Source organism: Lactuca sativa, chromosome 2 (genome assembly GCF_002870075.4).
Source record: "Lactuca sativa cultivar Salinas chromosome 2, Lsat_Salinas_v11, whole genome shotgun sequence".
Taxonomy (NCBI): Eukaryota; Viridiplantae; Streptophyta; class Magnoliopsida; order Asterales; family Asteraceae; genus Lactuca; species Lactuca sativa.
In genome coordinates this window covers 214,332,007-214,346,473 of record NC_056624.2, presented here as the reverse complement: position 1 = coordinate 214,346,473, position 14,467 = coordinate 214,332,007, and the positions used below count along the sequence as shown (strand labels likewise).

Here is a 14,467-nt window from a genome sequence, read left to right as displayed (position 1 = left end):
CACTCCTTGAGATAATCGTGGAATTCAAGACTTAGGTACTCTCCTTCTCGATCGGATCGAAGCATCTTGATTTTCCTGCCCAATTGATTCTCCATTTCATTCTTGAACTCTTTGAACTTTTCAAAAGTTTCTGAGTTTTGCTTGATTAAATAGATATACCCATATCTACTATAATCGTCGATAAAAGTCACGTAGAAGCGGCTCCCATCCTTCGTGGTTGATCTAAACGGTCCACATACATCGGTATGTATTAAGTCCAATAGACCTTCACCCCTTTCACACGTACTCGTGAAGGGTGACTTGGTCATCTTTCCAAGTAAACAAGACTCGCATGTGTCATCTTCCCTAAGGTCGAATGACTCCAACACTCCATCCTTTTGGAGTTGGGCTATGCGTTTCTTGTTGACATGTCCAAGACGACAATGCCACAAGGATGCTTTATCCATACTAGTGGAAGAATCTATGTTCAAAACATCATTTCCTAAGTTATCAACAATCATAACAGTTTCATAAATTCCATTACATGGTATAGCTTCAAAGTAAAAGACACCATTTAGATAAGCCAAAATAGAACCATTCTCATTATTGAAAGAAAATCTAAAACCTTGTCTATATAAACCATGAAATGAAATGATGTTTCTAGCCATTTCTGGCGAATAGCAACAATTGTTCAAATCTAAACACAAATTATTCCTAAGCACTAAAGAATACACTCCAATCTTGGTCACAGGCGACGATCTTCTGTTCCCCATGATTAGATTGATTCTTCCTTGCTCCACATCCCTACTTCTTCTTAGTCCCTGCACATTAGAACAAATGTGGTAACCACAACCGGTATCAAGAACCCAAGAAATAGCATGATTAGAATCGTTAGATTTAATTGTGTATATACCTGTGAAAGATGGCTTGATCTTTCCTTCCTTGATGTCTTGCAGGTACTCTGGACAGCTTCTCTTCCAATGTCCTATCTTGTGGCAGTGGTGGCACTCTGCCTCCTTAGGGTTAGGGCTTAGCGGGATCAACTTTGGTCCCACTAGAAGAGGCACCATCTCGGGCTTTAACCTTGCGATAGTTCTTAGACGAAGCCTTCCTCTTCTTTCCCTTTCCTTGACCAATAGCCAAGACAGGAGCAGCGGGTGGATTGGGAGTTGGTGCAATAGACTTGTCTTTGAAGTTGCTCTCAGCGACCCTCAAGAGACCTTGGAGTTTGCTTAGGGTGACCTCCTCTTTGTTCATGTGGTAGGTCATCCTAAATTGATTGTACATCGGAGGCAAAGAGTGAAGCACCATGTCGATTGTCAAGTCTTCCCCAAAGTCAACATTTAACTTGCGAAGGCGGTCGACATACCTTTGCATCTTTTGCAGGTGCGCGGTAAGAGATTCTCCATGACCCATCTTAGCGGAAATCATGTTAGTGAAAATCTCATAACGCTCTTGTCTCGCGTTCTGGTGGTATCTCTCCAATAAGTCTTGATGCATCTCGTACGGGTACATGTCCTCGTAGGACTTTTGGAATTCGGAGTTCATGGTGGCTATCATGATGCAATGTACCTTCGTTGCATCTCGCTCATGAGTTTCAAAAGCGGTAATTTCAGCCGGAGTAACGATTTCAGGGTTGATCTTCTCGAGCTTCTCATTGAGGACATACTCCTTATCCTCATAGCGAGCAATGGTGCGAATGTATCTTATCCATTCGCTAAAGTTCGTTCCATCGAAGGTGACCTTTTGGCAAAGGCTCATCAACGTGAAAGAACTAGCAACAACGTTGTTAGCGTTCAACATCTACAAATAGAAAAGGACAAAGATAGATTAGAATAAGAATCCCTAATTATCACCCAATAAGAAAAACTAGGGCTAGGATCCAACAATAACATTTACATACTAGAAAAGGGATGCCGTAATCTAACATGCAAATAAATTGAAGGTAAGTGAATGACGATTCACTAATTCTCCACCACAAAACCTAACTATTAGACCTAAATGTATTGAAAATTCCTAGGTTCGGATGAGATTCATTGAAACTATTCAATGGCATGTTTAAATCTCGATATGCCCCTCTTGTTTGTGACTGGGATACCGAGGATCACAAAGCGGGTGTGAATTACCATGCAAATTCACATGGTGCCTTCATTGTAACGATCACCTATTCGATGTGCCGGTAAACCACACACGCTCCATCGAACTATGATAAACAATGAATCACCCTTTGCCACCTTTGCTTAGAACCAATTAGTGTGCCGGTAAACCACACACGCTCCACTAACTTCTTAGCAAGGGTGCAAAGTGTAATTTCATGGGATTGCATCAATTCACTTTTCCTAAGATTGGGAAATTTTAAAATATGTGTAGTTACTTTGTATTACTTATTATACTTTTAATGAGAGGATGAGGTTGCCCTATCCTACCCGTTCGGCTAACGACCCTCCACCGATCAAGCAAGCGGTGGGTGTGAGTATACACCCATTAAGCGCCATTTTATAGGCCGCAACCTTATACCCACCTTATAGATCGGCTTCGTGAATGAGGCCTACTAACGGTAAGACTAGCATTTAGTTATATATATATATATATATATATATATATATATAGATATATATATATATATATATTATTTTAGTAATATCATATTAGTATAGGGTTGTATTTTAAACCTTTTAAAAATCTAGGGTTTGAAATTTAAGTTGTCTAAATTAAAACCTTTTAATCACAAAATATAAATTTCAAAACTTGAGGACAAGTTTTAAACATTTAAAACATGGAGGATCAAATAACAAATAATTTCAATTAAGAATTAATTTCCTAATTATCTATATTTGATTTATTTAAGATTTCTTTCAAGATAATTACCAAAATAATCAAAATAATTAATTAATTATCATAAAAGGAAATTAAATATTTTATTAGTTGATAAATATCTTTAATTAGATCAAGATTATAGTCATATATATCAAAAAATCGGATTAGGGTTGATCTAATATGATTAAGGTAAGTTTCCATAAGATAATCATGAAGAAATCCCGAATCTGGCCATTCCTGACGCTTGGACTCGCCGAGTGCACAAAGGGACTCGCCGAGTCAAGCCAACTCGCCGAGTCCATGACTCAGAAACACAAAAATCGAATTTTGCAGTTAAGTTTCAGACAATTAAGCAACAATTTAATGAAAACCAAGCTAGGCTCTGATACCACTGATGGGTTTTAGCCATAAGAACTTTCCTATATGCGCATGCAAAACCCTAATGCTCGGATCTAGGCTTTCTAATTAAACATGCTTTGAATCCAAGACTTCTAATGACTATTTAGGAATAAGAATAATGATAAAACAGATCTAGAATCATACCTTTGAATTCCTTGTTGATCTTGTTGTCTTGGAGCTTCTAGAGTTACAATTGTCACTCCTCTAATGGCTTACAAACACCAAATAGTAAAGAGGATGATTTGGGAGAGAGGAGAGGGGAGGAAATCGGCCAGGGTTTCTATGCTTTAGATGAAGTGCCGATTTCCCTTAGCCATAGGGTCTATTTATACTTGTAGACTCCTTAAGGGTTACAACCTAAACCCTAATTGGATAATCTTCTCTTAAGGCTATCCAAATCCTTTCCTTAGATAAGCAATGGACGATTTGAGCTATCCTTTAGCTTCTAGAATCCGTCCAATTCATATCTATATGGATTTACAGTCTAAAGTTTAACTATCAAACAATTGACAGTTTATACCCTCTTATTTAATTAATTTCTTTAAGTCACCAAATTAATTCCAATTAATTCTATGACTTATATTAATCAAATAACAATATATTATTCTTTATATTATTCTCATAATATATTAATAATATTTACTCTCTCTTAATAAATCATCCTATCAAGTTGCTATGGTGAAGGCAACCCAAAAGGACCATGCACAACCGGGTCAAATACTTGCCTAATATAGTTTAGAATAAGTAATTACATTCATTCTTAAAGAATACAACTATGAACATAAACTAAATTCATTCTTGAAATCTCTTGAAAAAAAAAATATCGGCATTCTTGAAAGAATCCTCATTCACTTTCTTGTTTCGTTTCTAGATGTCTTGTGTATGTTTTCCTCTAAGCCAATTCAAAATATGCTAGCATTCTATGAGATTGAAATTTTGTGACATTGACATTCTGTCAGAATTGTATTGCATGAGAATGATTTTATACAAGGAACCTTTCCCATCAGGTCTTCAAGCCATTCTTCGAGCCATTTCTATCACAAATTCATTGCCAAATACTTTGTCGTGATACACTTGTAACAACTGCACATTAACATATAATTAATTAACTACAATTCTATCAGAATAAAACAATAATATTCTTATATAATAAATTATTCTTTCAGAATGGAAATACTATAAAAAGGTAAACAAGGTCAAAGCTATGATCAGCCCATAGGTCTGTTTGCTTCAACATCATAAACATAAGAAAAAGTATGTTTGCTTCAACATCAAATCTATGATCAGGATAGATGTTTGCTTCAACATCATAAACATAGATTGAATCATCAATACTTCCAGCTACAAGTTCTCTGCCATCAAAGAATGACGTCTCTGAATTTCTGAAAAAATTAAAAAATTACAAAAACCCAACTCAAAAAACTTAACCAAAGATCAATAAAGTTCATGTAAACTTACCAGCATCTCCTCATTAACTGGTGATTCCATCACTAACCATGAATACAATCTGAGACTGTCATATTTCTCTTTGGCATTTCATCAAACACTTTAAGGGCGCTCCCTAAATCACCACAGTTTCTATGAAACATGAATGAAAAAAAAATCCATTTCAGTACCATCAATATCAAATGAGTTACACATCCCTCCTGTGTTCGGTATCCATACGATCAGAGGAAAAAAAAGGATAAATGGTTCTGTGGCTTCGGTTTTGATTGAAAATGGTAAAAAAAATCATCAAAAAATGTTAAGGAGGTACTTACAACCGATCAAGGTGGTGGTTGGCAGTGGTGGTTCGCTGTTTGAAGCAGCGACAATCGATGAAAGTGGTGTTTGGCGGTGGCGGCTGGCTGTTTGAAGCTACGATGGTGGAGAAGACAGGTGAAACTATGAAGTCGATTTCTTTTTCTTTTGTAGGTGAATAATACGTGAGATAAAAGAGAGAGATTATGTAAAACCTAATTATTTTGTTTCCTTAATTAAAGAGATTTAATTAAATGACCACATTAATTGAATGTGTTAAAAAACCAAAAATACCCTTATTCATTTAATAACTTGCTAAATTGTGATTGATGCATTTAGGAACACAATATTTGTTAGAAACATTTGAACCTAACTATCTCTCTCACTCTCTCTCTCTCTCTCTCTATATATATATATATATATATATATATATATATATATATATATATATAGGGTTAGGTTATTTTGTTTTCACTATCTATTGTGTGCATGTATGATTGATTCTGGACCAATCATTTTAGTTATTTTAAGAAAGTAATTAATGCATATTACATGTTGAAGATATAATGAATATTAATTACATCTTCAACATTTAATATACATTAATTACTTTTTTAAAATAACTAAAATGAGTGGTCCAGAATTTGTCATACATGCACACAATAGATAGTGAAAACATTTGAACCTAAGTATATATATATATATATATATATATATATATATATATATATATATATATATATATATATATATATATATATATATATAAACCAAAATCATGAAAAGTTAACCAAAAACCAAACCAAATAAGGTACTCTTTATTCGGTTGACTAAAGTAAATTAACCAAATAATCGAATAACTCGAAGCAAATAAACTAAACATCATTTGGTTAAATTAGATTCAGTTATTCGGTTTTGATTTTTTATCACACCCCTACATAAAATAGTGTCTATGACAAACATTATTGTATAATCCGCAAGAGAGATAGAATTGCAAGTTGAAACAAAGTGTGGCTAACCTTGGGTTTTTTCTTTTTATACAGAGGAATTGGTTTGGAGTGGACTATTGAACTCTTAAAAATATTTTGAATTTTTATTATTGGACTACAAAAGCTATATACTTTTAATTTATTTATATTATTATCTTATGAAAAAAATATCATTATTGTTGTCTTATTTATCTTATAAAAAACTAAGTTTGAAAGTTAATAATAATAATAATAATATAATGATTAAATAATAAATTTGATAATAGTAATATAATATTTAAATAATAAAGTTAATGAAATGAGTAGGTTGTAATAAAATAATAGATAAAAGTTAGTCAATTGATAATGATGAAATAATAAAGTATAAAGTGTAGTTTAATAAATTATGGACTAAGGTCTAAAAATATTAAAGTAGAACGAAATATAATAACATCCTTAAAAAAATATGATTTATTCTTACTCTTAGCAAAAAAAAAGAAATAGAAAAAATAAGAGATAGGGAAAGAAAAAAAATTCTGAAGGAAAGTTTTGTTCCTTTCTTTAGAAATCTTTCTAAATTGGAAAGAAAATTAAGAAGGAAAGTCCGGAACTCCTTTAATAGAAATCATTTCATTTTTTCCTATTTTTTTTCCATTTTTCTTCTTTAATAAACTTCGGAACATTATTTTTTTGTTCACATATTGACAACTTCTTCTTTTGTGTACATAATAAAGCAACTAACTTGTTTTAACTGTTTAGGAGGGTAACTACCTCTTATCCGTGTTCACATATAGACAACTTCTTATTTTTTGTACATAAGAAAGCAACTAACTTGTTTTAACTGTGTAACATCCCAAAAATCATGACCAAAAATTTCGTTTTTAATTTAATACTAAAACCATAATTGTCAAACCATTAATTTAAGACTCCGGCATCGTGCCCCACCCGGCATCAGGGCCCACCTAACATCGAGCCCCACTCGGTATATAGATCTGTCTCTCTTAGGCCCTGCCTGTCTCCGGGCCTCTCCCGTTAAGCACATACAATCATATAACATGCTAACACATAAAGAAGCATACTTTACTGTATCCCTGTCCTAAGAAACATACTCTGCTAATAATGAGATACAGAACTTTGTTTGTACTCAGCTAGTTCCAGCTAGGGCTTCAGCAGTGCAAGGTGAGTCTCCCACTGTGTGAATGGGTCTAAGGCCACAATGCCAGCCCATGTAGTCTATGAGTAGGAAGACCCGGGGGTTAGCCCTAGACATTGTATGCTAGTATGTTATTCCAGAACAAGGTCCGATGTCGGGCGGGTGCCCGAGGAATGTTTGCATGTTAGATTATACTTGTTGTTTGTGCGATACTTGTATGTGCTTGGTAGGGAGGTGAGTGTAGGAGAGGTCCTGTATCTCATCACTAGCTGAGTATGAACGATGTTCCGTATCTCATTATTAGCAGAGTATGTTTCTTAGGACATGGATACAGTAGAGTATGTTTCTTTATGTGTTAGCATGTTATATGATTGTATGTGTTTAGCAGGCGGGGCCCGGAGACAGGTGGAGCCTAAGAGAGACAGATATGTATACCGAGTGGGGCACGATGCCGGGCGGGGCCTGGTACCGGAGTATTAAATTAATGGTTTGACAATTATGGTTTTAGTATTAAATTAAAAACGAAATTTTTGGTTATGATTTCTGGGATGTTACACAGTTAAAACAAGTTAGTTGATTTCTTATGTACAAAAAAATAAGAAGTTGCCAATATGTGAACACGAATAAGAGGTAGTTACCCTCCTATGTCATTTTCCCTTTAAGTTACCGGTTAAAATAGGTATTAGCCGGTAATATTGGTGTAAGTTAAACAGTTAAAACAAGTTAGTTACTTTATTATGTACAAAAAAAAAAAAAAAAGTTGCAAAGTGAACACGGATAAAAGGTAATTATCTTCCTAAGTCATTTTCCCCTAGTTAAATTGAACTAGGAACAAGGTGTTAAAGAAATTTAAAGAAATGTTTTCCGTTTGAATAGTACACACTCGAGTTTGGGAGCTCATAACAATTTGTATCTAATCACTTAGCTACCTTTATCTAATATATATTAGAAGACGTAAGTGAATAAATCTTAAGCATATTTTTGGTTTTAGAAATTATGGACTACATCTGGTTATCTTAATAAGGAGGTGAGTTTTTATATTTTTTCTTTTGTAAATTTAGTGCTGTTTGTAAATACTTTGTAAAAATAAGATTGTTTATTTATTTTTATTTTTTTTGTAAAAATATGATTTTTTTTTTAAAGAAGAAAAATGGCCGCACCAAGCATGTTTTGGAAATCAAATCTTTGGCACTTGAATAACTTAACTTGCACTTGATTACGTTTGTGTTTGTGGCTATATTAATAAAATGAGAGCTAATAAAAAGTTTAACAGATTAAGTGAACAAACTTAGAAGCAAACAATCTAACAAGTTGTACTATTTCTTTTTGCCGGTATGTTTCTATTGGGATTTGGGAATAATAAACATGGAGATGGTCCCAATTTACTTTTGGATCTTAACAGGTTTCCATGCATCCCCAAGGACCCCATTGCAGTTTTCCATTCTACTCTTCCATCCCAAGAACATCTCACGCCATCTTTTTTGGAGTACCCAATTCATTGAAAACAACCATCTTTCCGGAAATACTAATTAAACAAGAAGTCACAAGTTGGTTATACATATTAATATCCAATGATCCTACAAATAGTAAATCGCCTATTTTAAGTTCTTATTACCTCCATTCTTCTGTAAGAATGGTGATGATAACAATGGTGATTTTGCTGGTAAACGCCGCTTGTGTGGTGGCAATCCAGTGCCCAGATTGCGGGAAGACTCCAGTCCCATATCCCCTCAGTACAACACCAACATGTGGCCACCAATCATACAAAATTCGATGTGAAATGGGTGTCTTAAAGTTTGATACAATCAATAACACTTACCCGATCATATCAATCTCCCCGAAAAACCAACGCCTGCTGATCAGACAATCTCATTTACTACCAAATACCTGCGTCATGGCCGATTTTGTCACCCAAGGGATTCAGCTCGACACTTCTTTACCCTTCACCATCGGCCTCACCAACACGGTGTTCTTCTTCAACTGTACGGATGCAATGGGTACTGTTATATTAGATTGCACACCGACAAACATTTGCCAAGCTTACCAGAACTTCTCACCTCAGATGTCCATGTGCCGGAGAGCTCCGCCTTGTTGTTCCTTCAGAAAAGGAAGCTCAACGAGCCTGTTTTCCATTCCGCTTAATATGGAAAAATGCAAGGCTTATTCAAGCTTCGTGAATCTAAACATCTCGATGCCAGTTAGCAAGTGGCCGGATCCTAGCGTGGAGTTGATGTGGGCGCCACCACCGGAGCCACCATGTTCGTCGGAGGGGCATTGTGACTCCACCTCTACTTGTAAGGACGCCCATGACGGCAATGGCACACGAAGGTGTTTCTGTAAACCTAAATTTCGTTGGAACGCAAACTCCGGCCAGTGTGCTAAAGGTAATATTAATTAATAATCTTTTTCTATCGGAAAACATATATATTAACTTTGGATCAATTTGTTGCAGATCGCAAAAAGGTCAGAGCAAAACGGAACCTACTTCTTGCGACTGCAATTTGCAGCGGTGTGACGATATTTGTAACAATTATATTTGCAATTTCAGTGTTCATCCGCAGACAAAAAATCAAAATCGCACGACAACGACTTGCTCGTGAGCGCCAAGAGATTGTAAGGCCGAGTGGCGGTGGAAAATCATCCAAGATTTTCTCCAGTAAAGAGATCAAGAAGGCGACAAACAACTTCTCCCCCACCGGTCTTCTAGGTGCCGGAGGTTTTGGTGAAGTGTACAAAGGGGTGTTGGACGACGGCACGCCGGTGGCTGTAAAATGTGCAAAACTCGGGAACACCAAAAGCATCGATCAAGTCCTGAATGAGGTTCGAATCTTATGTCAAGTCAACCATAAGAACCTGGTACACCTTCTCGGTTGTTGTGTAGAACTTAAACAACCATTTTTAGTATACGAATATATTACAAATGGAAGTCTTCATGACCACTTACATGATCGAAATAAACATCCTTTAACATGGAGTCAACGGTTAGCCATTGCTCATGACACTGCAGAAGGGCTTGCATATCTTCATTTTTCTGCATCTCCCCCGATCTACCATCGTGATATAAAATCTAGTAATATTTTGCTAGATGAACGGATGAGAGCAAAGGTTGCCGATTTTGGTTTGTCAAGACTAGCTCAATCGGATATGACACATGTAACGACTTGTGCCCAAGGTACATTGGGATATCTGGACCCAGATTATTATTGGAATTATCAGTTAACTGATAAGAGTGATGTGTATAGTTTTGGAGTATTATTGTTGGAAATATTGACATGTCAAAGAGCAATTGACTTTGGTCGACCGACAGATGATGTAAACTTGGTTGCATATGTTAAAAGAATCGTGAACGAGGAAAGATTGGTGGATGTTATTGACCCGTCTCTCAAGATACATGCGACAACATTGGAGATAGATGCTATGAAAGCGTTAGGGTTTCTTGCAATCAGTTGCTTGGAGGAACGAAGAGAAAACCGACCTTCTATGAAGGAAGCATCCGAAGAGATAGAATATATCATGGGTATTGTAGCGACCACATCGGATCATCATGGTAGGGACATTTAAGTCTCATCATGTTATTGTCAGTTGTACATTATGTATCAAAAGTCATATTATGTGCATAAGATTTGTATGTTACACACACATATTTTATGTTTTAGGGAAGATGAACATTATTTGATAACATTCAATATTTCATAAAAAATTTGTTGTGGTAGATGAGAATTAAGCACATGGACATAATATCATCGACCATTATATAGTTAAATTTATATAATAAAGTCAATAAAATGAAATCATACAACTACTTGGTATAACTCCAAATATCCTTTTGGATCTAATTCGAAAATGAAAGCATATACACTTTTCAAACTTTTCAAACATGGTGGCTAAATCAACTTTTGATATCATGCTCATGGTTGCACTAATTCTAATGCATATTAGTTGTGGCACCTTGGTTACTTGTTGCCTTGACTATAACTTCACACAAGTTTAATACCCCCTTAGTAATGACATAACAAGTTTTTAATTGTAACATCCGGTCCTTGCAGGTTAATCCCTTTCTTTGATTATCAATTTTAAGTGTGGAGTTTTGATCTACACATGTCGTAGATAGCCTTCTACGTGTTACGTAGATGGAAAACTAGGAGGCGGGGTTTATTGACTTACGCAAGGTGTAAGTCTGAATACGCAACGCGTACTTAGCTAGATCCTAAACCCTAATTTGGGGTTTTGAGCCTTATTTAAGAGCTCTAACTCTCTTGAGGCCTTCTATCATTAGCCTCAATTCCCTTTAAGCAACCACCTTGAAACCCTAATCTTCATTTGAGAGTTTTTGAGTTATTTGAGTGTTTTGTGTTCATCTTTGAAGGAAGAAGTCCATTGGAGAGCACTTGGAAAGCTTCAAGCCTTGTGGATATAGGATTTACATCTCATAAGCATTCTCCATGAGGTATAAAGTTCAGAAGTTGATGAATATCTTGATAGGTCTTGTTAGCTTTTAGGTTTATATCCCTTTTTGGCCCATATTTTTTTTTGTCTATTTTGGTACGAGCTACTCTAAACCTTATGAGTAGCCTTTTCAGACATTTTTGTGTGCAGGGAAACATAAAAATGAAATCTTGGTCCTTTCTTTTCAACTATGCATGAGTTATGGAGCTTGGGATAAGTTAGAGTTTTGGATTTAGACATTTTCTAGCCATGCAAAGACATAAAGTTGGAAAATTTACGATTTAGAATGATCTTTAGGGTTAGATCTAAGTATTGGGTGAAAGTTCTTAAGGAAATAAGAGCTTAGTTGAGAGTTTGGATTCAACATGAGTACGTAGGGTGTACTAAAGGTTACGCAACGTGTAACCTAGTTGAACCCCGTATTCTAGGATGAGACTCTATGCCACGCGTAAAGATGGAGTACGTTGGGCGTACTTGGTCTGATGTGGACCTTTGACTTTTGATCGTTAACCATTGACCAAGCTTGACTTTAGGTCATTTGGGGTAATTTGGATTATAGATTGAGACTGGATCTCTGTGTATTACATAGGTGATCTGTAGAGATAGTTGTAACGCCCGGGTTTCAGGGCTAAGCATTTTTGTCAATGTAATAGTCTAGGTCAACTCTTGTAACTCTTTTTGAAGTAATATAGATGAAATATTTGAGTATTATGTGAATTATATGTGTTTATTATTTAATTATAAATGTATAATTAATAAAGAATAAAAATGAGCGTCAAAATTAAAGTGTGAGATAATCCCGATATCTCTACATAAAGTTGTAGAATATGTCTCAAGGTTTCCGTGCATATAAGGAACGCCGAAATCCGAGTTATAACGAAGAAGTTATGACCCGTCGAAGTTTCACGATAGAACCGACACGATACCGGGAAGCGTGAATAGTGAATTTACGATAGAGCGAGATTTAGCCTTAGTGATCTAAACGAAAGTCGTAGAACATGTTAAACTAAGAACATCGATAAAAAGAACGCCCAAATCTAACTTCGTATGAAGAAGTTATGAGATTTTAAACAGACCAATCCTGTCCCGGCTTGTTAAAAATATAACTTTAAAAATAAAGTCAAAATTAGCCGACGGAGTCTAAACGAAAGTTGTAGAGTACGTCTTCACCTACGCGTGGATATAAAGAACGTCAAAAACGGAGTTCGTATGAACGAGTTACAAATTATAATAGCATATTTACGTATTAAAATAAAGTATAAATTAATCATGTATACGTACACATATATATACATATGTATATATCATTAGAAAGGTATCGACGATGCGGTCATTATAAGACTAATGTTGAGTTCTTTCAACATTAGTTTAGTACAAATATCATTAAATCCATTTATAATAGTATTATAGAGGGGTGTTTAGTTGTTTATATAACTAAAAGGTCATTAAGTAATTATGGAGGGTAGTTTTTGAAAATTCAATTAGTATAAATAAGAGCCTTGGGCTCTCATATTTCTTGCACCATTCTCTTGATTCAAGAGTCTTTCTCTCCTTATCCCCCGAGCATTTCGGTCCCTCGTGATTCGACTTCTCTTTCTGTAGCTTAGTATAGTAAGGTGAGCGCTGAAGCGCTGCACGAATCTTTCTTAGAAAGATTCAGCGACGAAGTTCTGGCTCTGCAGAGTGATTGTGTTCTGTACTAAATGAAGGATTGGATCTTAGATACGACCCAATAAAGATCATGGGCCCAATTTGGAAAATTGGGCCATTCATGGGGCTTTATAGATTTTATGGTTTTGGACTTTGTGTTTTGGGTCCTGTTGGGCCATCAGGTTTTGGGGTTTATACTTAATTGTGAAGGCTAATTATGGTTTTGAGCCCAAATTGGAAAATTGGGCCATGGATTGGGTCTTATGGAATTTTTGGTAAATTGGCCTTTCGGACTATTAGGTTTGGGCCCAATTTGGAAATTGGGCCATTAAAGGACTTATGGACATTATAGTTTCGGGCTTTTGTTTTGGGATTGGGCCTTAGTTTTGGATCATACTGGGCCAGGGGTAGAATGGTCATTTTACCCCATGCATGGATTAAGGATTATGGTGCGGGACCCATTTGTTAATTGGGTATATTGATCGGTATTGATAGCTCAGGAAGTGGATAGGGAAGCAGCTAAGGATTTCATTCGGGAAGCATCTGCATTTGAGGTGAGTCTTCTCACCATACCAATGGATCCAAGGCACCAAGGCCAACCCATTTTATGTTATGTGGTACACTAGTTATAGTATAGATATGTGGTATGATAGTTAGCTTTGTGCTAAGTGGTATGCTAGTGATTATATGATATTTGCATGGAAGAACCCGTGGGGAGCCCGTGGTAGTTGGATATAAGACCATGTGGGGAGCCCATGGCATGATGGTATAAGACCCTGGTAGGAGCCCACGACATCCTTATATGTTTACGTATGTGTTATGTAGTATGATAGATACTTCTGTAATATATGATATGCTAGTTGGTTATGTATGTTATTGCATGGAAGGCCCCGGGGGAGCCCATGGTAGTTGGATATAAGACCATGTGGGGGAGCCCATGACATGAAGGTATAAGACCCTGGGGGGAGCCCACAGCATCCTTATATGTTAGTATGCATGGCTTATGTGGTATATGTAGCTTTTATAGCTAACATGATATGTGTTCTGTGGATTGTGTGTGGGGTATGCTCTGGGGGACTCACTAAGCTTTGTGCTTACGGTTTACAGTTTTGGTTTTAGGTATCATCGATTTGGAAAAGAAGGGCTCAGATTGATCGTAGTGCACACACCTATGATTTCCGCAATGAATGATTTTGGGATGAACTCTGATAAATGTTTTACTTAATGATGATTTGAAATGTTTGAAATAAATGGTATCAATGTTTTAGCTATATTAAAACTTAAATTTTTACCCTTGATTAAGTTGGTATCAGAG

General features: G+C 35.9%; 1 protein-coding gene across 1 annotated transcript; it reads left to right on the top strand.

Moving 5' to 3' along the window:
* Nucleotides 1–8,146: 8,146 nt before the first annotated feature.
* On the top strand, nucleotides 8,147–10,671 carry LOC111912226 (wall-associated receptor kinase-like 20). The gene is made up of 2 exons (XM_023907946.3): nucleotides 8,147–9,440; nucleotides 9,509–10,671. The coding sequence occupies exons 1-2, from the start codon at nucleotides 8,465–8,467 to the stop codon at nucleotides 10,615–10,617; spliced, it is 2,085 nt and encodes a 694-aa protein (XP_023763714.2). The 5' UTR covers nucleotides 8,147–8,464; the 3' UTR covers nucleotides 10,618–10,671.
* The last annotated feature ends 3,796 nt before the right edge of the window (nucleotides 10,672–14,467 follow it).

Bases quoted from the DNA above. Each gene is read 5' to 3' on its own strand.
- LOC111912226 (XM_023907946.3), top strand. From the start codon at position 8,465: ATGCATCCCCAAGGACCCCATTGCAGTTTTCCATTCTACTCTTCCATC. The intron at 9,441-9,508 runs GTAATATTAATT...AATTTGTTGCAG, and splicing joins CTCCGGCCAGTGTGCTAAAG to ATCGCAAAAAGGTCAGAGCA.